At 38.7% G+C, this 25,654-nt stretch overlaps 1 protein-coding gene across 1 annotated transcript in view; it reads right to left on the minus strand.

Moving 5' to 3' along the window:
* The window catches only part of rps6ka2 (ribosomal protein S6 kinase, polypeptide 2), a 136,907-nt gene that overhangs the window by 46,353 nt on the left and 64,900 nt on the right, over positions 1-25,654 (minus strand). Inside the window, exons 6-11 of the mRNA XM_063055994.1 lie at positions 20,089-20,195; positions 17,426-17,463; positions 17,150-17,292; positions 8,965-9,035; positions 7,054-7,142; positions 4,314-4,378 (exon numbers count right to left, since the gene is read on the minus strand). Of these exons, the coding sequence (XP_062912064.1) occupies positions 4,314-4,378; positions 7,054-7,142; positions 8,965-9,035; positions 17,150-17,292; positions 17,426-17,463; positions 20,089-20,195 (513 nt within the window). The remainder of the gene's footprint in view (positions 1-4,313; positions 4,379-7,053; positions 7,143-8,964; positions 9,036-17,149; positions 17,293-17,425; positions 17,464-20,088; positions 20,196-25,654) is intronic.

The following is a 25,654-nucleotide window of genomic DNA, read 5'->3' on the forward strand; positions in this document are numbered from 1 at the left end:
ACTGGTCTAAGAAATTGATTTCTTTCAATTCCCAATAAAGGAACAAGCAGTTCAAAGTCAATGTGCATAAATCAATAGGCGCTGTCTTATTGGAGATACTACACAGCCATCACAAGAACCAAAATTACTTTGTCCCATAGATTTGCATTGTAATACTTATACTAAATTATGAATTCACATGTTTACTATCACTATATTATTTAGCTCTTGCAGATTAGTACTGCAGGCAGTTGGAATTAGGTGTTCAATACACAAAAAAAGGACAATAAACTGGACTGGTCAAAGAATACTGAGGCTGTCTACAAGAAGGGTCAGAGCCGTCTCTATTTCCTGAGGAGACTGAGGTCCTTTAACATCTGTCAGACGATGCTGAGGATGTTCTACGAGTCTGTGGTGGCCAGTGCTATCATGTTTGCTGTTGTGTGCTGAGGCATCAGGCTGAGGGTAGCAGACACCAACAGAATCAACAAACTCATTCATAAGGCCAGTGATGTTGTGGGGATGGAACTGGACTCTCTGACGGTGGTGTCTGAAAAGAGGATGCTGTCCAAGTTGCATGCCATCTTGGTCAATGTCTCCCATCCACTACATAATGTACTGGGTGGGCACAGGAGTACATTCAGCCAGAGACTCATTCCACCGAGATGCAGCACAGAGCGTCATAGGAAGTCATTCCTGCCTGTGGCCATCAAACTTTACAACTCCTCCCTCGCAGGGTCAGACACCCTGAACCGATAGACTGGTCCTGGACTTATTTCATAATTTACTGACATAATTTACATATTACTATGTAACTATTTATTACTATTTTCTATTACTATTTATTATTTCTATGACTATTACTATTTACTAATAGTAACATTACTGTTACTATTTCTATTACTACTTATTATTTATGGTGCAACTGTAATGAAAACCAATTTCCCCCGGGATCAATAAAGTATGGCTACTACTACTACTACTAAACCCAAATGCCAGAGAATTCCTTTGTCTTGCCACAAAGCATCAGTCCAAATTATAAATTGTAATCTTGAGTATAAGCCTGAATCAATTTCTTTCTGACTTATATAATTGTACCAAGCTAATACCATTATGATCCACTAAGGTGATATAAAACACTGCACTTTATGTTCCAGTGTAACCACAGACTATTTTTTTTTTGAGTTCTTTGAGTAGAGCCATGCTCAACATTTACTTTTGCTTAGCAATGCAAGGTTCTGTAGATGGAAGGTCTGTTTAGGTTCATGGATAGTGGTGAGGGAGGAGGTATAGGGACAGGTGCTTCAATGCCTATTGCACCCAACAGAGGGCTCAGTGATAGAGCAGGACATTGCTATGACTGAGTTGAGACACCTACTCTTAGAGCCTGCTTTAATGGAGATTGCTGGACTGTGGGAGAGAAAAGGAAATCTCAAGTTGTGTGTTACAAGGGGAAAATAAACAAAAATCAACTAAGTTATATGTTTAATTATTTATTCCACGCTTAATGTGTTCAATTATGGTTTTTAATTTATTTTCTTTTATTTATTTGGGAACAGCTCTGAACTGCAAATTACCAGAAATCAAAGGCTTCCAGAAAGATTTCAGGCTTATTTTGGTATAGAAATGCCTTGGGAACGTATCCCATGAGGCCAGGTCTGCATATCATCTTAACACCCAGGTGAACTTGGCTTATGATCTATGGAAAGGTTTCAAAATTCCTATCCATGAAATTAAAGTTTCAAATCTTTGTTACAATCATTCTTAATCTATTGGAATTGAAATTGCCAATGCTCTTCTCTGAATCAATCTTCCCACACACAACCGAATAGATAAGTCAGAAGGTAGGCATTGAAAAATGTTGTTTAATGGGGAATTCGGCTTCTGTCACTTTCAGTTTCTTTGATCTGATCTTTTCTTTTATTTTGCAACATTGTTGCATTAACCATCCCCTCATTCAATCATTCTGGCTTTCTACTTTATCGCAAAACCTCCTTATTATAAGCAAACAAATTAGGAGTTACTTGGACTCTTACAACTGCTCCACATTTTAATAAAACCATGGGTTGATCTGGTTGTAATCTCAATTTTACAGTCCTATCCACCCATTTTAACCTTTTACTCCCTTGTTTAGTGAGTATCTTCCTCTCCAGCAGAAAGTTTCAGAACTGGCTTCCATTGCTTGTCGAGGAATAGAGTTTCAAAGGCTCACATTTCAGTTTTAAATTGGAAACTCCTTATTCTTAAAAGGTAATCCCATAGTTCTACATTATCCCCAAGAGGGAAGTGCCTCTCCATATCTACCCTGCCAAATACCCACAATACAAGTTTGTTCTTTCCCCTACTTCCCTTTTCTGTCCCTATTTTAAATATTTTCACTTTCTAACTTTTTCCTGTTCTGTTGAAAAGGTAACTATGTTTCTCTATCTACAGATAACTGACGTTCTGAGCATTCCAAGAATTTCTATATTTATTTCAGATTTCCCGAATCCACAGTACTTTGTTTTTGTATGAATAGATAAGCATATTAATATATAGATAGTGAATGTGCAAACTTTCATTAAGGAAGTTTATAGCAATGCACTACTATGTTAAAAAGAGTTACTGAAGATTCAGAGTGAGCACCTAGAAAGTTACTATTACCAATAGTAAATAATTAAAAAAAACATTTTGCCATATGTGAGTGACAAACTTAACTGGAAAACTACCAATTTTTAAAGAATTAGCAAATTAGTTCAAGATAATCTGTTACTTTTTATATAACTAATTTATTTCTGATTATTGAAACAGACTTCAAAACAACAACTTTAATTGTGGACTTGTAAGGTCTCTATCAAGTGAGAGACACAATGGAGCACTCATCTCAAATTTGGAAATCCATAAAAATTCATTTTCATTTTACATCAGCTGCAGGATGCAAGTTCCCATTTTAACAAGTGGGTGTACATAGTCCCAATGTAAACTGGTTTCAAGCAAGTCTGAGTCATTGCCTCAGTGCTTTGTACAATATTTCATACAGAATCATCTCAAACATGACTCCACCTATAGGAGATCTAACTTGTTGGGCGATTAGGAAAAGTAAACCCATGATGCTCCTGTTCCAGAACAAGGACATCTCAACTTCAGTCTGAGCTGACTCGCTGACCTGCGACGAAACCCTGCTTCTGTGGCCACAAATGCTGCCAGATCTTTTGAATGCTTCCACCATTTTATTATACATTTCAACTATTGAACAATGATGTGCACAAATTTGGAGGCTGAGATACGAGCCATTGTCAACTCATTCATGGAAGCTTACAATAGAATAGGTTATAAACTTAACATCAATAAGACAAATGTCCCTGACAACTGCTCTTGTACAGCAGCACCTTACAAGCTAAAGGTACACGATAAGATCCAGAAAAATGTACCCATCGTCCCCCTCATATCTCAAGAGAAATCTCTCAGTGAAGGCAGTGACGAAATTCCCTATTACCTATACTGCTCTGGCACAGCACTTGGCCACCTGAAGAAAAGTGTGTTGGAAGATCAAGAACTCAAGCCGAGGAGAAAGCTCATAGTCTACCAGGTAACAACAATCCCTGCCCTTCTAAGCTCTTCTGAAAGCTAGGCAACCAACAGCAGACACCTCAAAGCACTAGAAAGATACTATCAATACTACAACTGCAAAATGCTGCCAAAATAAACAGGAGAGGCAAACCAGTGTCAGTATCCTCTCCCAGAACAACATCCCCATCATCAATGCTCTAACTACCTTCCTTGGGTACATGCTGAAAAATAAATACTCTGATCCAAGCGGCATCGCTGCAGAAGATTACTAGGTGGGCAAAATAAAAAGATTCAAAGATATTCTCAAAATATCCTTGAAGAAATGTAATGACTTATGGCCAACCTATGGGTTAATGATGGTTCAAAAGGGAAAACAGCATTTCGGACAGCACAGAGAACCTTGAATCCTTGCAGTGGAAGCACCAGCTCATGCATTATAAGCAACAGACTATGTCCCACACCACAACCCCATCCAACCTCAGACCACAGCTCCCACATTCGCCTCATTAGTCACCTCATAACCCACGGAACTAAAGGCCTAGGGAATGTTGCAGAAAATACTTCATACCCATACCACTTTGCATTACGACAACCTGATTATCCCATTTCATGAGACCCTCTAAAAACAACAAAAGCCAAAGTCTATCAAATTACTCTGCATAGCATAAACAAGGCATGTATTTTATTTTAAACAGTACTAATTGTAAATAAGCTGATTAGGAACATATAGTATTTTTCATTCGTAAGAGAAAAATTCAAACTGTTAGCCTTCATGATGCACTTACATTCCAGTCTATAGTTGCAAAGAAACAATGCCGTTTTATCTCCTCAACACCATCAGGTCCAGCACCTTAAAACCACATAAAAATACAAGCAAAAAAACAGTGCTTCTGAAAAGTCATTGTTTAATAAAGTGCAACATTCTGATCTATGCATCACACAAATTGGAATTTGTATCTTTGGGACGTAGAGTCATTGAATCATACAGCACACACAGAGGCTCTTTCATTCACTTCTGCACCCACCATCAAACACCTAACCAGATCCTTCCATTTCCCAGTTCTCAATGTGTGGACTTCTATGCAAAGGCTTTCTCAAGTGTCACCTTGAATGTACTTCTTAAAGTATTGTGAGAATACTCCACTACGCTAATCTGACCACGCATTCCAAATTTCACCCACTCTAAATGTAATGTGGCTCAAATGAAAGCTAATATCACATTCACAATTATTTTACTTCATGCTATATGATGTCAAAATCAGTATTCTCTTTAGAGCATTGTTTTTTTAATGAAATATAAAGCTGCATTCTAAGTTTAAATATCTTCTTCATAATAAAAATGGCATGCGTAAAATGATTAAAAGACAACAATATAAGACTAACAAAATTAGACATGAGTTTCTCATTTTATTGTTCAGATCTCAATTTGATTTTAAGAAGAAGATTGTAAGATCAAATAATTTCCCATCTTTAGAAAGTGATTTTATGCTCTATCACTTTTGTTAATATAATGTTCTTTCTTTACCTGATAACTATTTTTATTTCTTTGGAAACATTGAGAAGAAAAAGCTGAAGAAAAGATACTTAAAATAATTCAAGAAAGATGAGGCCAGGAGCAATTGGGATAAAAGGCAAAATATGTGCCTGGCGTCAGATGAGGTAGGAGAGGTCCTTAATGAATACTTTGTTTCGGTATTCACCAATGAGAAGGACCTTGACAAACATGAGGTCAGTGTAAAACAGGCTAATATGCTGGAACATGTTCAGGTTAAGAAAGAGGATATGTTGGAACTTTTCAAAAACACTAGGGTAGATAAGTTCCCAGGGTTGGATGGGATATATCCCAGATGACTACAGGAGGAGAGGGAGGAGATTGTTGCATAATTGGCAATGATCTTTGCATCCTCACTGGCCATGGAGGTTGTGTCAGAACATTGGAGGATTGCAAATGTTATTCCTTTGTTCAAGAAAGGAAATAATGGGAATTATAGACCAGTGAGTCTTACATCAGTGGTTGGCAAACTATTGGAGAGGATTCTTAGTGACAGGATTTTAAAGCGTTTGGAGAAGCATAGTCAGATTAGGGATAGTCAGCATGGCTTTGTGAGGGACAGGTCATGCTTCATGAACCTGATAAATAAAGTTCTTGAGGAAGTGACAAAACAAGTTGATGAAGGTAAAACAGTGGATATGGTGTATTGTATTTTAATATGGCATTTGCAAGGTTCCCCAAGGTAGACTCATTAAGAAACTCTGAAGCAAGAGATTCATGGAAAGTTTGCCATGCGGATTTGGAATTGCCTTGCCCACAGAAGGCAGAGGATGGTAGTAAATTGAGAATATTCATCCTGGAGGTCCATGACTAGGAATGTTCCAAGGGATCCATTCTAGGACTTTGCTCTTTGTGATTTTTATAAATGACTTGGATGAGGAAAGGAAAGGGCTAGTACATTTGCAGATGGCATAAAGGTTGTTGGTGTTGCAGATATTGTAGAAGATTGTCGTAGATTACAATAGGACATTGACAGAATACAAAGCTGGGCTGAGAAGTGGCAGGTAGAGTTACATCCAGTGATATACTTAGAAAGGTCGAACTTGAAGGTTGGTTTAATGGCAAGATTCTTAGCGGTGAGGGGGAACAGAGGAACCTTGAGGTACAAGTCCATAAATCCATCAAAGATGCTGTGCAAGTCGATCAGGTGGTTAAGAAGGTTTATAGTATGTTGGCTTTCATTAGTTTAGGGATTGAGTTCAAGAGCCATGAGGTAATGTTGCAGCTCTATAATATTCCAGTTGAACCAGTCTTGGAATATTGTCTTCAGTCCTAGGCACCTCATTAAAAGAAGGATGTGGACAGTCATTGCATTCTTCCCCGGGAGGTAATAGCTAATATGAGGACATACTTTTGAGGTGTTTGAAGGAAAGTGGAGGGTGGGATATCAGAGGCAAGTTTTTAAAACTCAGAGTGTTAAGTACATCTGAATGCACCACCAGGGGTAGTGCTAGGGGTAGGTGCATTTGAGACATTTAAGAGACTCTTAGGCACATGGATGAAAGAAATATAGAGGGCTATGTGTGAGGGAAAGGTTAGATTAATCTTGGAATGGGTTAAAAGGTCAGAATAACATCCTGAGTAGAAGACTCTGCACTGTGCTGTTCTTTCCTATGTTCTGTGTTTTTTAAATTTCCTTAACCAATGAAACTGATCATTTCAAAATGTATGCTCATTTACAAAAGAGAATAAAATAATGACAGATAAATCAGTTTCCTTTATCTTAATTCCATTAGAAAAATCTTTCAATGGCAAGAGCTATGAATCACAACTAAATGGAAATATACTAATTAACTTCTTTCACAGACCCCAAATGTGTCAGCTGTTCTCTGCTTTGATGTCTATGAATAAATTAGCAATGCTCTTTGGTAAAGTGTACAAATTAATATCATATAATTAAGAATGGTTAATTTCCTGATCTACACTTCCAGTTGGTCTTGCAATTTTACAGGGACAATATAAACCATATCTACCTAGTCTGTTACAAGGATTCCGCTTGAAAAGTGCTCGTAAAAGGCTTTGGGCTTCTGGGCTTAAGAATTGTGGCATTCCCAGTTTTGCTCTAGAAAACAAACATGACAAATATCTCTCAGTCATTAAAGCAAACAGAATTATTTTAAAACAGTTTGGGGAAATGTATTTCCTTTCTCCTCTGACTTCCCTCTTATTCCTTATCTTTCAATTCCTCTCCTGATAACAATCTTGCCCAAAGGATGGACCCCGGTGATACTTTGGTTAAACAATCATTTGGGAACTGAGGACCAAGAGAGATAATGACAGGAACCTGATGAGTCACAGTTGTCAATCCAACTGATAATATCCTCTGCATACTTGCGTAAGCACTCTCCAGGAGACGTTACAAGTTGGCAGTTAGGAACAAGTATTCTGACCGACTCTCTTCTTAGGCCGAGAACATTAAATGGAATTGTTATATCTATACCCAGGCCAAAGTCAGCTGTCTGAATTTAGGTCACAGTTTAAATTTGGAACATCCCAGGTTTATGCTGCTTTATAATTTTTTGCCTATCCAACCAAAGTCATACAGAATTTTACTAACTGTCATTCACTTTGTACCTCATAATGCAGCATGCTTTATTTGCCTTAGAAGCAATCTTAGATTATACTTTTATGTAATAAATAATGTCTGAGAACCTTTGGAATAAACAATAAGATATATGAAAAATTCTAAACAGATTCTAGAGAAGGAAGTAAACTGATCAGTTACAGTGTTTATTAATAGAGCCTGATTTTTTTACCTTTGTATGGCATAAATACAGAAATGGGAGCTCTTTAAATCGTTTTTATTATACTGCCACATTTAAGTGAACAAGCCCTTGTTTGATCATGGAAGTGCCCAATCTTCACTTAATATTTCTTTTCAAAATAGATCTGAGGACAGAATTTGCTTTTTCAGATATTTGGGGAACTCTTTCACGACCTTGAAAACTGGCTGCTCGCTCCTCTGCCATGCTGTCTGGTCCAGTGTGGTTCTGACACAGTATTTTACTGGGAGCCCATTCCCAGCACATCGGTGTGGCACGGTTCGCTCAGCACAAACAGGCTGCTGCAATCATATAATAGCTTTGACAGTTAGTAGTGCTCTGTAGTAGGTGACCTAACCTTGTAAGCTGGGAAGCATGTGAAAGTCTGCAGCTACTTTAGACCAACTCCAGAGTGGGAAAATAAGAGCTTTTGTGAGGAATACCAGGCAAGACAAGATGGAATTGATGATATCAGAGCAAAAGATCTAATAATGCAGTGACACACATCAAAGTTGCTGGTGAACGCAGCAGGCCAGGCAGCATCTCTAGGAAGAGGTACAGTCGATGGTTCAGGCCAAGACCCTTCGTCAGGACTGTTAGGACAGTCCTGACGAAGGGTCTCGGCCTGAAACGTCGACTGTACCTCTTCCTAGAGATGCTGCCTGGCCTGCTGCATTCACCAGCAACTTTGATATGTGTTGCTTGAATTTCCAGCATCTGCAGAATTCCTGTTGTTTTCGCTAATAATGCAGTGAGTTGCTTTGGTACGAAGAGTAATGGAGCAAAAGTGCCCGACAGATATCCCTACTACTATATCCTAGACTGAGAATGGCTTTGAGTAGTAGGGCAAATAGAAAAGTGTGTTTCAGTACATACATTTAGACATGCAGAGACATGGGGAAGTAAGCCACATGATCCAACCCCATTAAGCACTTAGGTTACTGCAATTGTACGGTATAACTCAGTTAAAAGCAGCAGCTTCTCATTATACATGAAAAATAGGATATTGGTTCAGATATAATCGCTTGTGCTTTTCCTTTCTTCCAAAGCATCAGGAGTTATTCTTCATCGTGCACGGAGGCTAACCAGACAAAGCAGTGATGATTCTCACACAAAACTTACTTGAGGATAAGTGCCATGGTTTCCTTTCTGTCCTTTCCTTGAAAAGGCAATGACCCCGTCAACATTTCAAACTAGGCAATAAGGTTAAAACAGGTACGTTAGAGACATCACCAATGTTCAAATAGCTCTGCCAACATGATCTGCATGCTTCATTTGGCTGTTCAAATCAGTCACCCAATCAGTAACAAAGTGAAGATATTTACCAAACAAATAACCTGTTGGACTTTCATAAATATGGTTTGTACGTGAAAATCTCTCTCTCTCTCTCTCAATAATTGTTGGGTTGAATAGGGACAATACTAATGGAAAAGATAGCTTATTAAACAGGCTCTATGGTGATTATGGAAAATCATGAACAAAGCTGTATAGTGTGCTAGTCCGAAATTAGCTTCTGCAGAAAGATTCTGTGATTTCATAGACAAAAGGCTTTTGTTTGGTTTCAAATTGATACAAACATGGAAAGTTGCCAGTTTTTAAGCCTCAGGTCTGTCTTGAGCACAAGGATCTCATATTATGTCATTATAATATACTTACTCATTTATCATTTCACAGGTATTTAATGTTCTTTTACTAAGCTATCTTACAGGGCAAGACGTGGTGAAAAAAACATTCTAATACGAAAAATGAGGTAGTGGTCAGGGGTTCATAGACTGTTCGGAAATCCGAGAGCGGAGGGAATGGAGCTGAGCCTGTGTCTTCATGTTCCTGTCTCTCCTCCCCTTCCCAGATTACTGTAATAAGAAAAAGGCATGTCTTAGATGGTGAGGGTCTTTAATGATGGATGCTGCATCTTTTAAATATGACCTCAATGGTGGAGAGGCTTGTGCCAATGAAGGAGCAGCTGAGTGTACAACCCTTAGGTCATAATGCTTTCTACGGTGCTTCTGCAGAAATTTCTCATCTTTGGTGATCCCTTTTCACTCCTAATGAAGTATAGCTGCTGGATGCCTTCTTCATATCGCATCAGTATGCTGTGTGCAGGATAGATCCTCTCAGATCAGGAACTTGAACTGCTCACCCTTACCCCTGCTGACCGCTCAGTGAGTGTTCTCCCAAACACCCCTTCCCCAATTCCACAACCAATCCCTTGGTCTTGCTGACGCTGAGTCAAGGTTGTTGTAGCAGAACTACTCAGTTATCTGATCTATCTCACTCCTATACACATCCTCATTGCCATCTGAGATTCTGCCAACAACGGTAGTGTCATCAGCGAATTTATAGATGGTGTTTGAGCTGTCCCTAGCCATGTAGTGATGAGTGTAGCCGAGACACATAGTGATGAGTGCAGAAAGAGTAGAGCAGTGGTTAAGCACACATCCTTTAGATGTCCTGTGTTGCTGGTCAATGAGGAGAAGTTGTTATTACTGAACTGCACTGACATGTGATCTCCCGATGAGGAAGAATTTGCTATCCTTACACTGACAGCCCTCAAATTAATGGTTTCTACAACACCTGGACAAAGAGGTGCAAAAAGACAAATGTAAAAGAAATAACAAAATATTGAGATAAAGGAAATGAAAAGGATTGGATTTACTAATGTAAAATAATGAAGTGGATACTATGGTAAATCTGATAAGAACATATTTTCTTCATTCAAAACTTACAATGCATTAATTGTGTGGAGACACATTAAAACTGGCTAAGAAAAGAACATATATCCAAATAATCAACCCATACTTTTGCAGCCACAACAAATTTATCCTCTTTCTTTCCTTCTAGGTTTAACAGATTCTTTTTAAGACTGGGTGGCTGGTAATCTCAAGCATCACTGGAAATTTCTATCCAATGAACTTTGCAGCTCTATATAATGGACTATTGTTCAGGTTTCAGTTATATTTCAAACAATTATTTTCAAATTGCTCCCTTGAAACAATTGCACCTTGTTTTTCCATGTGCATTTCCCTAATCCGTCATTTGGAAACAGTTTAAATTGGCCATGTACTAAAATCATTCCAAAATAAACTGCTAGATTAAAAACTAAAATATGCCATTCTAGTGAATGTTAAGAATCACATATTTAGTTTGCCAAGAATATTTAATGTTTGGATAAGCATTTCCAAGGTCTGCTGGGAAGAAAGAAAATAATACTCAGCATGTCAGTGGTTATATCTTAGCTGTTTAATAATTTGTAGTGAGGATGAATCAAGATAATAGACAATATAGTTCAGATGACTGTTGACAGTGTATGAATAGTGGCAGATGTGTCCTGGATTAATGAAGAATATATCACTACACACAGTCAACTAGTAGCATTTACTACCTTGCTGAGCATGGTGCAGTGCTCCAAGATACGGAGAGAATATTCGGTCAAAAGTTTTATTTTACTTCTATGACAGTTTGTTCTTAAATGTTCAAGGTTAGATTCTGATGTTCCCTTCCTTAAAAAGATTTATCTATTAATTCACTAAATTCCATAATACACTATCTGCTAAAACTAACAACACTGCAACTAAAAATAAAGTGTTACAAACAATAATGAAAAAGATATATTCTGCCTACTCTCTGCCATTCATTAAATGTTAATGTTTTTCATGCAGCATGAAAATAAAACTGCAGGCACTGTCATTTGACCTCATGTTGTATAATATCTCTGCAACCGAGTACATGTCAGCTGAAAATGATGCTGATTTCTGACACTGTTCACAGCTCTGTTAGACAAGAATCAAACCACAGGCTTGGTGAGTGGGCAGTACACAGCTTGCTTCCCAAAGCTGAGCTTTGAAGCATGAATATTAAACATGTAGACTCATTGGTAATGAGTATACTGCATGGATTTTAAAATAAATTAAAATTGAAATTCTATATATTTTCTATTCAACATAATACACATTTCCTCCAAGTCACCAGGACACATTCATTTTCCACAGAGGTTTTAATGAGAATGTGCTAAACACCAAGAGGGGCTGAGTTAAAAACAGACAATTTAAAGAACTGTGGTCACTACTTTTGCACATAGATGACTTGCAGACTATTTTGGAGGGCAACATAATGACAGCGATACATCAAACAGGAGCTTAAGCCTCAATCCTAAAATGGTACTCTAACATAAATCTTGATTTGCTAAGATACCATATTCGCAGTCCTTTAATTTCAGTAATGTGAATGTGGACAAATTTGTGGATGATACAAAGGTTCTTGGAGGGGCAGGTAGTGTTGAGAAAGCAGAGAGTCTGCAGAAGGACTTGGACAGATTAGGAGAATGGGAAAGAAGTGGCAGATGGAATGGGAAGTTTATGGTGATGCACTTTGGTGTAAGGAATAAAGATGTGCTGGAAGTGGAGAGGGTCCAGAGAAGATTCATAAGAATGATGCTGGGATGAAAGGTTTAATGCACAAGGAGCACATCATGGCTCTGGGCCTGTACTCACTAGAGTTTAGGGGAAATCTCATTGAAACCTACTGAGTATTCAAAAGCCTAGGCATGGTGTATGTGTAGAGGATGTTTCTCATGGTGGGGGAGTCTAGAAAAAGAGGGTACAGTTTTAGAATAGAGGGGTGTTCTTTTAGAAGGAATAAGGAGGAATTCCATCAGCCAAAGCATGTGAATATGTAGAATTCACTGCCACAGATGGCTGTTGAGGCCAAGTGATTGGATATATTTAATGCAGTGGTTAATAGTTTCTTGATTAGTAATGGTGTCAAAGGTTATATGGAGTAGGCAGAAGAATTGTATTGAGAGGGATAATAAATCAGCCATGATTGATTAGCAGAGCAGACTCAATAATCCAAATGGTTTAATTCTGCTCTGATATCACATGGTCTTATGGAATACACTGGACTGCAGTATAATGAAGGCATAATAGCTGATTCTGGACAAAGGCTGCTGATAGGTCTAATGACAGATTTGTTGATTCACACTATCTCTGAACAGTGATTAAATGCAAATATTCCTGTTTATACAAGGCAGAATTAAAATGAGAAGCACTGATTTTCACGAATGACTGATCCTTGATAATGAAACAATCCATATTCACTCACACCAAGAGTTGTACACTGAAAAGTGAGGGAAAACGTTCTCACCACTCTATTGCCAGCTTCCAACAAGAGAGCACTTAGTCTTCCTTTTAAGAGGCCACCCCTTCAAATTTTTCTTGACCAAATCAAACGTGGTCCCAAAAAAATGCCCCAATTAATTCAAGCACGAAATCTTACTCGTAAACCAGAATCCACTTGCAAAACAGACCAACATACATTTGATTTGCCTTTCTAATTACTTGCTGTATCTTCATGTTAACTTGTAGAATTTCTTGAACCAGCACACTGGAAAGTCATGGTATACAAACATTTACCAATTCAAAACTAATCAAATTATGTTGACCAAGAACTTAGTTGGCATTGTTAAGCAGTCACTATGCAGTAGGCCAACTAATAATTTGCAGTCAATACCACGAGTAGGAAGTTCAACTTAAGCTACAAATGTTTCTTAAATGGGATGATGGTGTCTGGAACAGGTGGTGACAGTTGAGGAAAGTTCACTTAATTGGGAAACATTGAAGGATAGCTGAGAATGGGATACAGTGCCACCACAGGTCTTGGATAAAAAGATGCCATAAGGTCTTTCAGGAAAATACCAAGAAGTGCACGATTGAGTCAGGCTTATTATCACGAACATATGTCATGAAATTTGCTGTTCTGAGGCAGCAGTACATGGCGGTACATACAAAAATGCTATAAGTTGGAATAAGAAATTTTTTAAATAAATGAAGTAAGAGAGCACAATAGTTTTCATGGATCATTCAAGTACTTGATGGCAGAGGGGAAGAAGCTGGTCCTAAAATGATGAGTGTGTGGCTTCAGGCTCCAGTACCACCTCGCTGATGGCAGTAATGAGAAGAAGGTGTGTCCTGGATGGTGAGATGCCACCTTCTTGAGGCTTCACCTTTTGAAGACCAGCTCGATAGTGGGAGGTAGGTGCCATGGCTGAGCCGGAAGCATTGACCGATCCTGTGCATTGGAGCCTCCATACCAGACAGTGACACAAACAGATAGAATCCTTTCCCCCGTACACTTGTGAAATGTCTTTGGTGACATAACAAGTCTCCTCAAACTTCCAATGAAATATAGCCACTGGTGTGCCTTCTTCGGAATTACATCAATATGGGTTCCAGGATAGGTCTTCAGAGATGATGATGCCCAGTAACTTGAAGCTATTCACTCTTTCTACTGCTAAACCATTGATGATGACCAGTGTAAATTCTTCTGACTTTCTCTTCATGAAGTCATAAGAACATAAGAAATAGGAACAGGAGTAGGCCATCCGGCCCATCGAGCCTGCCCTGCCATTCAATAAGATCATGGCTAATCTATCTGTAAACATAGCTCCACCTACCTGCCTTTTCCCCATAACCCTTAATTCTCCTACTATGTAAAAATCTATCTAACTGTATCTTAACTATATTTAGTGAGGAAGCCTCAACTGCTTCCCTGGGCAAAGAATTCCACAGATTCACCACTCTCTGGGAAAAACAGTTTCTCCTCATCTCCATCCTAAATCTTCTCCCCTGAATCTTGAGGCAATGTCTCCTAATTCTAGTCTCACCTACCAATGGAAACAACTTTCCTACTTTTATTTTATCTATCCCTTTCAAAATTTTGTATGTTTCTATAAGATCCCCTCTCATTCTTCAGAATTCCAGAGAGTATAGTCCCAGGCAACTCAATCTCTCCTCATAGGTTAACCCCTTCATCCCTGGAATCAACCTGGTGAACCTCCTCTGCACTGCCTCCAAAGCCAGTATATCCTTCCTCAAGTATGAAGACCAGAACTGCATGCAGTACTCCATGTGTGACCTCACCAGTACACTGTATAGTTGCAGCATGACCTCCCTGCTCTTCAATTCAATCCCTCTAGCAATGAAGGCCAACATTTCGTTTGCCTTCTCAATAACCTGTTGTACCTGCAAGCCAACTTTTTACGATTCATGAACAAGCACTCCCAAGTCCCTCTGCACAACAGCATGCTGCAGTCTTTCACCACTTAAATAATAATCTGCTCTTCTATTATTCCTTCCAAAGTGGATGATCTCGCATTTACCAACGTTGTATTCCATCTGCCAGACCTTGGCCCACTCACTTAACCTATCTATATCCTTCTGCAGACTCTCCACATCCTCTGTACAGTTTGCTTTTCCACTCAGTTTAGTTTCATCAGCAAATTTTGCTAAGCTACACTCAGTCCCCTCTTCCAAATCATCAATGTATATGGTAAACAGCTACGGGCCCAACACCAACCCCTGCGGAATCAGGGATTAGGGAGCCTATAGAACATTCTTGCAAGGAGAAGAGTGACATGGTCATAGAATAATCAATCATAGAAAGGTATACTCTGAAAGGCTATAGGATTTCACCATGGAACTAAAAACCAAGTAATAGCATGCCACACCAAATCAGGATTTAACCCAAACCAATTAAGGTTCATGTACAAACATTCACAATCTTTTAACTATGAAGAATCCATATTATTCTTTATCCGTGCACATCTCACTGGTAGTTTTCCATTCAGTTCTCTATCATTGGCTTATTCTATATACATCTTCAGAATGATTCAACAATATATTGTGCCCATCACACGTGTCAACACTTTTAAAGAGACATTGAAGGAGGAAATTTCTGGAGTCAAGTGATGAATGGGGAGGGAAATTGAGGGACGAGGTAGAGCTTATGACTACAATTTAGAAAGCATAATGTTAAAAACTTCATGTGGACATAGTGCAGAAGCAGTGGATATTGGATTATAAGGTGCAACATTTTTATCATTTAAACTGTTCTGAAATTACATAAATGATAGATTGAGGGTTTAAAACTCATTTTTATACAAACGGGGGTAGTTAAAGTATGTGATTGGTAGAATGACCATTTCAAAAGTGTGTGACTGGATGGGATTAGGCTCATCAGTTTTAGGAAAGGCAGCACCAGCAGATTTTTGCTGCATCAACATCATTTCAATAAGGCCTGTGTGTCGTCACTGCATAGCTATTAAGAGATAAGAATTTTGCTACCCCTAACTCTTTGCAAATACTGCTGCTACTCAGTGTGAGTTAGGTTTAGTCCATTTAAGATTCTTTTAAAATCAGCTCTGAAAAGGAGGGGAGTGAGTGCAAACACAAGCAATGAAACAGAATATTAATTCAGAGCACAGATTTAACAAATATTCACATACTACATGCTATGAAAATCAAATGCAGGATAGATTAGCAGATCAGGATGGCTTTGGAGAAGTGTCCTGCTTTCTGTGGCTGGGTTTTGGTCTTTTCCATGGTGCCTTATTTTTGCTTTTGGATCCTATGCCCCTGAAGGCTTTAGCAAACAGCTTCTCATTGCTTTAGACCAAATTGTTACGCTTTACAGATTAGGATTATTACTTTTTTTACAAATGATTTTTAGCATTCCTGTCTCTGAATACTGCATAATTCCTTGTTGTTTTCCTTCTTGAATAAAACAAACATTAATCTTTGGTAAGAAGTTTGCAAATTCTACCATTCTGTGGCCTTAACTCCTAAATTGTGGGAGCCACTTAATGTCAAAGCCATTAATCCAGAGAGGCAACAAATGAGAATTCATGACCAGAATATGACATATTTTAATGACTTACAATACCTGTAACAACAGTTAAAATGCTTGTCACACTGATAGTAATTTATATTATACTTTCATTAACAAATCAACAATTCATTGTTAAAACCTGGCATGACTCGGATTGACAGTTTTTTGCAAAGGTATTCAGGGTATCGTATTTGATGATAAATAAATAAATTTTTGCAGATGCCATTGTGATTATTCCACAAAACCATTTGGCTATTCTGTCAGATTATTTTGAAAAACAGTCAAAACACATATTCAAGAGTTTCTCATGTCAAAACATTCACTGTTTCTTGGAGAACAGGGAAAGAAAGAAAACTATAACTTTAGAACCTAGCTTTGGTACTGATGTGAAATTTAATTAAATTTCACATTAATTTCATTCACTCCATTGCAGAGCCTCTGGCTTGCAAGATTAAGTCAATTCTCACAAGCAACTGCTGTATGCACTCATCCAACTGCCCTCAGAAGAAATTAAATTTAACTACCAGCTAGAAAAATCAAATACACTCAACCTTATAATGGTCCCTTGGGAAATTAGATGATGAAAATCTGGAAAAAGAATCATTATCCCTTGTTATCACCAATAGAAGATGATTTTACTTACCATTAAAACACCAAAGGACCACCAGTCTGCACTTTGTGTATGACCACGGCGATTGACGACCTCGGGAGCCATGTACTCTATTGTTCCACAGAAGGAATAGGCTCTCTTGTCATGGTCAACAGCTTCCTTGCTGAGCCCAAAGTCTGTGCAGCATAAATGACTTTTAATAAAACTGAAACCTTGTCAGAGTGTCAGAAATGATGTGTGCAACTTGAACGTTCAATGTCAGTGCATTTCAGTTTGATATTCAAATTAATTAATCCAATCTGTACTCGCCTGTTATTTTAATGTGACCATCTTCATCTAGAAGGACACTGAAATTTAAATAGCAAAAACAAACAATATGAGAAATCCTTTGGTGAAGGAAAGCACTTAAGATCATTTCCATATTTAAAACTCAAAAGTAAAAGTCCTTTCACATTGTCAACAGATACAAGAACCATCTGATGACGGGTCTTGGCCTGAAACATTGACTGTTCATTTCCCTCCATAGATGCTGCCTGACCCGCTGAGCTTCTCCAGTAAATTTTTGTCCATTTATCCAGATTTCCAGCATATGCAGTTCTCCTGTGTTTCATAATAAAGCACAGGATCTAATTTTCCAATTAATGTTTTCAATAAAGAGAGATTATATTGGGCTGAATGGACAATAGGCAACACATAGAAATACACTCACATTGTACTACAGTATTCCTATCCTAACAAGATGGTAATTAATAGTCTTCAGTCAGCTCAGTGATTCCAAATCTGCAGCTATAGCCATGTTGCTAAGCAGAGATAATGTTTTGTTGTTAATAAGTAGATTTTGGATCCTATACCAGGACTGTGACTAAAGGTTAACCAGCATATAGACATCAGATTCCCATAAACTCATTCAATGTGTAAAATGTCTGTTGAGTTTATTTCCATTCATTCACAAATGAGTATGAAGTTTATTGAGAAAGTTAATCTTTATTGCCCATCCAGTAAGCTCCAGCAGGAAGTCTGAGCCAGCTTCTTGAAACACTGCAATCTGCATATTGAAGATATTTCCCTTTTAGTGTTGGGTAGGGATTGCAAGTATTTTGGCCTAATGAAGTTAAAGGAACATTACCGTATTTCAAGGACAAGATGACATTTGGCGTAGGTCGTTATTGGAGATGTCCAATGATTGGGACTCTGTGGTATGAATGTTTCATGTTACCGAGCAGCCTAACTTTCATATTGTCCAGATCTTACCATGAGCAGGAATGGAGTGCTTCACCATTTAACTTGTGAGTAAGATTACATTGAATAATCATCAATAAATATCTCTGCTTCTCATATGAAATACTAAGTCTTTGATGAGGCAACTGAAACTGCCCTTAGAAACTTCAGAAATACACCCAGGGGCAGAGCTGATTGGCCTTCAATAATTACAATTACTTCCTTTTTCCTAATTGTGATTCACTCCAGCCGATATTCACATTCAAATAAATGAAATAAAACATTGCACAAATAATTTACTTTCAAACTACTGCCAAGACTTAAATATGACAGTAAGAAGTGAAAATATGGCAAGTCTGTCAACATCTGAGCAGTAACAGACTTCAGATCTAACTGAGGATCTGCACATGAAGCACTTACTTGGCTGTTTTTGTGTCCAACATCTAAAATATTACAGCAGTGACAAAGCTTCAATACTTCAATGGTCTTAGCAATGTTTGATGTTATAGCTCTTCATACATAAGTTTCACTCTGAGTTCACTTATTGAACTGCTGACTGCCTCTACTTCTTGAGTAAAAAAATAAACTGCTCAGGGAGTCAAGAAGAATCTGTGTGGAATTGTTCATGTTTCAGGTTGAGACTGTGAATCAGGGCTGAGAGCAGAGAGGAAAGCAACACATCTTAATTTGGTAAAAGGTACACATTTACAAGGTGTTTTGAAGAAGACTAGGACATCTGCTGAAATTATCTTATGGATGGTATACATGTAGTGAACACAGAGTGAGTAAATATCTCGGCTTGAATTGCACTCTCCAACCCGGTCAGGGTCTTCACACAAAAAAAAAATCAACAACTCATGTCCACCACAAATGCTGCTTGACTTTATAAGTTACTTCAACAGTCTGTTTTTTTTAACCCAGATTTAGCATCTGCATTCTCTTGGGCTTTCTTTTGAAAATCATTTTTGAAGAATTATACAATTTTCTGTCATTTAGCACTAAGAGAAAATCCTGCTCTGTACAATCATGGCTCAAGATGTTACATCGCTGGATCAGAATGAAAATATTACTAAGGCAGCAGTTTGCTTGAAACTAGTGGAACTGAGGTAAGAGATTTGATTAAAAGATAAAATCTCACAAAAGGGAATTCAATCTTCCATGTGGCCTACTGTTTCACAGGACGGAATTATCTTTAAAAGTGAAATATTATGCCATTTATTCAGTTGATACCATCCAGCAAAAGTATTTTCCGCATTCTTTAGTATTTAAGTTAAATATCAAATTGCCGCACGGCATAGGAATTGTTCAGCTCTTTCCCTTTATTTTTAGAGAGCAATGAGATATAGATTGCATGCCCACTGTTTCAGGCTGATTGGAACTTGAGACTGCAGGTTCAGAAGCAGACTACACAGCTGCTTTTACATTGGTAGAGAGCCAGTGATGACAAATGATTGCCCTCCTGCGGTCAACAACTCTCGAGGATTAACAACTGGTAGCAAGTGGTGTTACCACAATTATATCATGTGTCATATACAAGTGATTTATATATGCTGTATCTCCATCTGTTTAGCTGTTTTTACATACTAACCTTCACAGACAAGAAGCTTATCACAGGCTTTCTTTAAAAGCAAAACATAATGCAGTTGAATATCATATGTTCATGTAATATTCAGTTGAATGCCATGTGTTAACATTTACGTATGCAATTTGTGACTGTTAATCTTCTCATTGTAGAGAAAAGCAGCATTTCTTACTTTTCTGGTTTTAAGTCTCTGTAAATGATCCCAAGGCCATGGAGGTGATCCAATGCCAAAGCAAGCTCAGCGAGATAGAACTTCACATCTTCTTCCGTAAACATCACCTTCAGAGAGACAGTTACCAAATTAGCTGAATTTCAACCACACTAACATCAAATAAGGAAGGAAAAATAACAATTTTAAATAACTATTAATGGTTATTTAAAGGAATGGAACGTATAAATAAAGTGAAGTAGAAATAGTAGAAATATTTTTTTAATTTTAAAAACCTTCCTACTGTATATTTGAAATATTTCTCTCAGGGAACTAAAATATATATACTGTACCAAGAAAAATAATTTACTTAGGGCCAGAAAGCATGCTGAGCAGTAATTATTCCATTAGGACTACATACAATAGTGCATAACTTCCAGATATTTCACACTGACATTAGTTCATAATTATCTGAAGTTCAAATTAATTCTAGTGATTTTCCCTTGACTCTTGAAGATAGCAGTGAACTGTGCAGCCTGTAGAAGAGTGAATAACTAACAGAAACTTCAGGATTTCCATGTTAAAATAGCATGCATTGAAATCCCAAAGCATTTATTAGATTAATGGTGTAATGATAGAAAACGCTGTTAGTTGGAATTGGTTTATTATTGTCACATGAGCCAAAGTACAGTCAAAACTTGTCATGCATACCGTTCATACATAAGAACATAAGAAATAGGAGCAAGAGTAGTCCACCTGGCCCGTCGAGCCTGCTCCATCGTTCAGTAAGATCATGAGTGATCTGGCCATGGACTCATCTCCAGCTACCTGCCTTCTTCCCCATAACCTTTAATTCCTCTACTATGCAAAAATCTATCCAACCTTGTCTTAAGTATATTTACTGAGGCAGCCTCCACTGCTTCAGTGGGCAGAAAATTCCACAGATTCACCGCTCTCTGGGAAAAACAGTTCCTCCAACAGATTAATTCATTACATAAAATATAATGTTGCACCAATGTTTTAACCTATTCCAGGTTGAATCTAGCCCTTCCCTTCCACATAATCCTTCATTTATCTTTCATCCGTGTGCCTGTGTAAGAGTCTCTTAAATGTATCTGCCTCCACCATCACCCTGGGAAGCATTCCATGCACTTGATAATCTCTGTGCAAATAAAAACTCTGACACTTTCCTCCCATCACCTAAAAATTATGCCCTCTCTTACTGCTGCCTAGGGAACAAAGTGCCAGCTGTTCATTTTGTCTTTGCCTCTTATCATCTTAAACACCTCTATCAAGTCACCTCTTAACCTCCTTTGCTTCAGAAAGAAAAGCCCTAATAAGACATGCTTTCTAATCCAGACAGCATCCAGACAAATCTCCTCTGCACCCTCTCCAGTGTTTCTACATCCTTCAAATAATGAGGTGAGCACAACACACTGTGTGGTCTGATCAGAGTTTCACACAGCTGTAGCATTACTTTGCAGCTCCTGAACTTCATCCCCTGACTAATGAAGACCATCGCACACGATATCTTCTTAACCACCCAATAACCTTGCAGGGCAACTTTCAGTGATCTAGGGACTACAGAAGCCATCTGTTCCTCTACAGTGCTAAGAATGCTGCCATTAACCTTGCACTCCACCTTTAAATCTGACCTTCCAAAGCGTATCAATTCACCCTTTTCTGGATTGAGCTCTATCTGCCACTTCTCAACCCAGTTCAGCATCCTATGAATATCCAATTGTAACCTACAACAACCTTCTACGCAATCCACAACACCACCAACCTTCTCGTCATTTGCAAACTTACCAACCGACCCTCCCACTTCCTCATTTAGGGCATTTATAAAAATCTCAAAGAACAGAGGTCCCGAAAGAGTCTAAACTACCTCCTGATTTCCATTGTGCACTTCCCTGAGTACATCTGTTCTCAACTTACACTTCCAACTTCCTGCCTAACAGCATCATAATTCACCCTCCTCCTTTTAAATACTTTCCCATTCCTTCTGATGCTATCCTTGTCTATGCTAAAGGCCTGTCCGCATATTTGTGTCAGGAATCCATCGTGGACACATTTAACAAATTCTGTCCCATTTAAACCTTTTGTACTAGGGATTTGCAATCAATATTATGGAAGTTGAAGTGACCCATGACAAACACCTCATAATTTTTGCACCTTTTCCAAATGTGCCACCCCATCTGCTCTTCATTCTCTGACTTCCATCCACACTGACTCAGTAGACAACCCCTCCACAACATCCTCCCTTTCTGAAGCTGTGATACCATCCCTGATTAGCAATGTCATTCCCCACCTCTTTCACCTCCCTCCCTGTCCCTTTTGAGGCATCTAAACTTCAAAGCATCCAGCAGCCATTCCTGCCTTTGTGATAGCCAAGTCTCTGTAATGGCTATGTCAGGCAGTGAGGTAGTACAAGGTAAGACAATAACAGAATGCAGAACAAAGTATAGCTGCAGAGAAAATGCAGTACAGACAGACAATAAGGGGCAAGTTCATTATAAGGTAGACTGTGAGATAAAGAGTCCATCTTATTGTACTGGAGAACCACTCAATGGTCTTATACTAGTGGGGTAGAAGCTGTCTTTGAGTCTAGTGGAAAATGCTTTCAGGATTTTGTAACTTCAGCCTAATAGGATAGTGGAGAAGAGAGAATGTCTGGGTGGATGGGGTCTTTGATTATGCTGGCTGCATTACTGAGGCAACAAGAAATATAGACAGAGACCATGGAGGGGAAGCCGGTTTCTGTGGTGTCACTACTTTCTGCAGTCTCTTGCAGTCACAGGCAAAGCAGTTGCATACCAAGATGTCATACATACAGATAGGATGCTTTCTATGGTGCACCAACCAAAACTGGTGAGGGTCAATGGGGACATGCCAGATTGCTTTCACCTTCTCAGGAAGTAGAGGCATTGGTAGGCTATCATTGCAAAGGGGTCTACATTGCTGTTTAAATGTAAAACTAGTATGCATCTACCTATTTAACTGGTCTGCTTGCACGTAGAACACATGTTGGATGGGGCAGAAAGGGTTCTGGTGGGAGGGAGCATAGTGGGGATCTTCAGATGTTAATTGTAAATTCTCAGATGTACCCTTGCACTTGTGAGCTGATACCCATTGACTGGGGTGAGAGCACTCTGCACTTTGCAATCCTGCTAGTGATGCCTCACCCTAACTTTATTAGCTGTCAAAGATTGAACATTTGTGAATAGTTTTGGTATCCAGGCAATGTTAAAAACATAAAATTACCTGAAATAATTAAAATGGAAATCTTTAATATCGACCTTCTGGGTCTCCTTTATTTCATTTTTTTCAGCAACAGCTGTGTTCTCTGTTTCACTGTTCCAGTATCTTTCTTTTTTGTTTCTTTCCTGTCTGTACTCCCTTGAGTAACATATGCTCCATACAGCTGCCATTGAAAATCTTCACCACCCGCTCTCAGTTGAGACTAACCTATTTCATCCATTTTCTCAGTCACCACTCAACCACAGACATTCTCTTTGTTGCCCCCACTCTTCCTAATTCCTGCTATTAAAACATGACTGTTGACTAAATCTTGCCAATTCTGTTGAAAAGCCATTAACCTGAAATGGTAACACTTGCTCTCTCCACAGATACTACCTGCCCTGCTGAGAGTTTGTAATATTTTCTGTTTTATTTCTGATGTACAGTATCACCAATTGTTTACTTTGCTATCAGAAAATTTCTTCTAACTGTTCTCCTTACAGTTATTTCTTTCAACTGAAATCAACGTGCCAGCAGTTATTATGGAAGATTAGGATGGAATAGGCTCAGTGGGCAAATTTCCCACCAAAAATGCCAGCAATTCTGCAGAAGTCTGCATTTCTCAGTTGGGCTACGTGAACAGCAGGAGCAGAAAAATGGGTTAAGATGGTAAAGTAAGTAAAGGCATCCGTTAGTCTTGCGAGACTGTGGATCTGCGCCTGGAAAGTCTTCACTCTCCAGGGCGCAGGCCTGGGCAAGGTTGTATGGAAGACCAGCAGTTGCCCATGCTGCAAGTCTCCCTTCTACATGACACCAATATTATTTACGGGAAGGGCATTAGGACCCATACAGCTTGGCACCAGTGTCGTCGCAGAGCAATGTGTGATTAAGTGCCTTGCTCAAGGACACAACATGTTGCCTCGGCTGGGGCTCGAACTCATGACCTTCAGGACCTTTCTAGATCCGCAGAATTTCTTGTATTTGTAGAACAGTACGGTACAGGAACAGGCCCAGGAGCCCTCAATGTACTTGCCAACCACGATGCTAAATTTAACTAATCCCATCTGCATGCACATAGTCTACATCCTTCTAGTCCCTGTCTGTTATCTAAATTCCTCTTAAAAATTATTAATTCCACTTCACCACCCTTGCTGGGAGCCTGTTAAAGGCATTTACACTTCCTGTGGGGGAAAAAATCCTTCCCTCATACACCTCCTTTAATCTTCCACTATAAAACAATGTCTGCTAGTATTTGACATTTCTACCATGGGAAAATATAAGGTTCTATAAGGTTGCATCTCAGCCTCAGACATTTCTTGCCTATATACCCATCTAAAGTATATTCTGCTGTACTCTTTGACAATCTTCTTTACCATCAACAACCCCACTAAATGTTGTATTACTTTCAAACTTACTAATCAACCCATCTGGATTTTTGAGCAGATCATTTATATATTTCACAAACAACACAGGTCTCAGCACTGCTCCCTGCAGAACAACACTGGTCATAAATCAGAGAAAGACCATTTCACACAGATTTGAATTCATCCTAGCACATCAGTCTACCATGAGGGTCAAGGTTGAATGCTCTACTAAAGTCCATGTTGACAACATCAAGTGCCCTTCCTTCATCAATTATCTTTATCATCTTCTTAAAAAACTTAGTCAAGTTTATAAGTCATGACCCACCCCACACGAAGCCAAGCTGACTACCCCTAATAAGTCTATGTTTTTTCGGATGTGAGCAGACCCTATACTAAAAACCTTCTCAAACAATATCCCCACCATCGATGTAAGGCACACTAGCCTATCATTTTGCAGTGTATCTCTATTGCCCTACGCAAAGAAATAAGCCACACTGCCTCATAGGTATGCCAATCATACTCTCCAGACCTTCGGGACTTACCTGTGACTAAAGAGAATACAAAGATTTCTGTCAAGGCCCTAGTAATATTCTCCCTTGCCTCTATCAATAATTTGCAATATATCGCATCTGACCTTGTCCTCCTTGATATCAACTTGCCCTGGAATATTAGTACACTCCACACTGATCTCACTATCTTCCATGTGAATACCGGTGCAATGTATTCATTTTAAACCTCACCTCTTTCCTCTGGTTTCAGGCTGTTGTGTTTTTATTCAGAATTCTTTAATATCTTCATCATCTTCTACTTTACCATCCATGCTGTCCCTGCCCCCAAGTTATAGTGATAGATTCCTCAAGGAATCTAATGGGTAATAACATAGCTTCAGAATTTTCAGCTGAGGCTGGACAATGTACCTAGCTGCTAAAACTATGGCAGATTAACTGGCAGGGCCACAGTTAAAATCAATGGAAAGAAACAACTTA

This window comes from Mobula hypostoma, chromosome 8 (genome assembly GCF_963921235.1).
Source record: "Mobula hypostoma chromosome 8, sMobHyp1.1, whole genome shotgun sequence".
NCBI lineage: Eukaryota > Metazoa > Chordata > Chondrichthyes > Myliobatiformes > Myliobatidae > Mobula > Mobula hypostoma.